At 56.4% G+C, this 2,090-nt stretch overlaps 2 protein-coding genes across 10 annotated transcripts in view; both read left to right on the forward strand.

Annotated features, from left to right (window-relative positions):
- CCDC24 (coiled-coil domain containing 24) overlaps positions 1–2,090 on the forward strand; it is a 7,326-nt gene that overhangs the window by 4,395 nt on the left and 841 nt on the right. The window lies entirely within an intron of this gene.
- On the forward strand, positions 413–2,017 carry LOC106735434 (coiled-coil domain-containing protein 24-like). Of its 2 annotated transcripts, none has more exons than XM_014589869.2 (4): positions 413–733; positions 1,223–1,277; positions 1,746–1,815; positions 1,903–2,017. In XM_014589869.2, exons 1-4 carry the CDS (start codon positions 636–638, stop codon positions 1,992–1,994), a joined length of 315 nt encoding a protein of 104 aa, XP_014445355.1. In that variant the 5' UTR covers positions 413–635; the 3' UTR covers positions 1,995–2,017. The 2 variants fall into 2 exon arrangements, with proteins under 2 accessions (XP_014445355.1, XP_014445356.1); XM_014589870.2 differs by having other exon boundaries at positions 420–733; positions 1,918–2,017.

Raw genomic sequence — 2,090 nt, forward strand, 5'->3', positions numbered from 1 at the left:
CTGCCCCCCCCCCCCCTTTTTATATTAATCATCAGAGGGCGTAGATGCTCACCAGTGAGGCAGAGCGGGAGGAAGTATCCTCAGTGGGAAGTGATCAGCTGCAATCCCGTCTTCTCCATCTCTCCATCCTTTTGGGATTTGGGGCATGCACATACATGCGCCCAGTGTTTTCTTCAAGCTATCAGGGCTGGATTTTGTTGGCTATTCTAATCCTCACAAGACTGCTTGCGGTGGGCAACTTCCCCCTTTTGCATACAAAGAAATTAAAGTTCAAAAAGAAAGGGGCCGGTGGGTGGCGTGGTGGTTAAGGGTGCTGGACTCCCACATGGCTGACCGTGGTTCGTGTCCTAGACCTGACTGCTTGCTTCCTCACTTTCCCTCTCTCTTCTGTCCCTCTCTGATCAAATTAAAAGAAATTATTACAGTAATTCTTTTAAAAAAAAAAGTTCAGAAAGAAAGAGTGATTTGCTCAAGGTCACACACAGCGAAGGGTAACAGAGCCTTTTAGGAAACCAGGCTCCAGAACGTCTACTCTTTGTACCATTTCGTTTTGCCTTTGTGAGAAAGGACACACAGTTGTCAGGAGAAGTGGCATCTGTGTCCTGGAGGTCTGGGGTGAGCCCAGGGGGAGGGTGATGTTGACCTTCTCCCCCAGCAGCAGCCACAGGGACCTCAGCATTATCGAGAACCAGCTGAATGTGTCCACCATCGACCAGGTTGCCAGACACTTGAGGTGAGGCCCAGGGGCACCTGTGTGTGTGTAGAGGTGGAGACGGGACAGGAGACAGGTGGACCTCAAGGTGCTGGGACTGAGAGAGAAGTGAAGGGAGGCAGTATGCCTGTTGGCAGGGGCGTCCCACATCCGAAGGCCGAGGGTGGGAAGAGCCAGCTACTGCAGTTGGCTAAGCTGCCACTTCACCAGCTCGCCTAGCACCGACGCCATGGCCCTAGGGTTTTCCCCTGGCACAGGGGAGCCATGGAAGTGTTTTAGCAGGGCAAGGGCTGTGGTGTGGCAAGGATGGAGATGAGAAGGGTCATGGGCCAGGGCAATAATTAGAAGAGAGGGGTGGGGAGCTGTGAATAGGTCAGGAGGAAAGGTCCTGCCTGGGGCAGCAGCAGAGGGCCTGTGAGCTGAGAAGGGAGAGCTAGAGGCACTCCTGGCAAGGTCAGAGGTTGGGGCGATGTGGTGGGCCCAACTGAGACCTGATTCCTTATATCTCAGGGGCCTCCTGGAGGAGGAGTGTCGTACCTTGGAAAGGGAGATCTGCATCCTGCAGGTGAGCTGCAGCCCTGGGCCTCTCCCAGAGCCTATCTGCTGATGTAACACACGCTTCTCACCTGGGTGTACGAAACTCATGCACATGTGTCTGCACGTATGTGCACGCGAAGGTCACACAGATCCTGCCTCTGTGCGCACACTGGGTGGGTGTGAAGTCCCAGAAGCCCAGGGCTCTATTTGAGCCCTTCAGTCAGGGTCAGCAGTTTGGGATTAACCTACTGGGTTTTCCCAGGCCCTTGGCCTCCTTCCTTCCCCTCAACCTGGGTACAGGCACAAGCCCAGCTACCATCTTGCCAGACCTAGCTTTCAGTGGGACTGGTGTCCCTCTGGGGGCCCCCTTCATGGATAGCTGGGGTGAGGGGCTTGCATGGACACCTGCTGGGCCCTGCCCCAGGGATCTCGGCCTCTGTGCCCTGCCCCACCCCACTCCACCTTGGGCTGGGCACTGACCTGGCTCTCCCTGCAGTGCTGCCTGGAGGAAGAGTACTCACGGGCTTACCAGCCCTCTGAGGCCACCCGAGAGCCCACCCTGGCAGGTGAGAACCCTGAGCAGGCCCCGAACACGCTACCTTCCACTTCCTGCCCCACGCTACAGGCTCTAGAAGAGTTGGACACTGTCTCAGTGCTCACTCTCTCAGAGCTCAAGGAACAGAAGAAGGCCATGGAGCAGGAGCTGCAGGCACCTCTGCGGCCTTCCTGCGTCTCTCCCAGGTAAAGCAAAGCAGGTAAATGGCTGGGCAGGTGTCCAAAGTGTCAGGGCACCGCTGCTATTACTCCTTCCTGTTCAGGACGCCCGAGGGGTCCTCGCGTT

The sequence above is a fragment of the Tupaia chinensis genome, unplaced genomic scaffold (assembly GCF_000334495.1).
Source record: "Tupaia chinensis unplaced genomic scaffold, TupChi_1.0 Scaffold000387_1, whole genome shotgun sequence".
Lineage (NCBI taxonomy): Eukaryota > Metazoa > Chordata > Mammalia > Scandentia > Tupaiidae > Tupaia > Tupaia belangeri.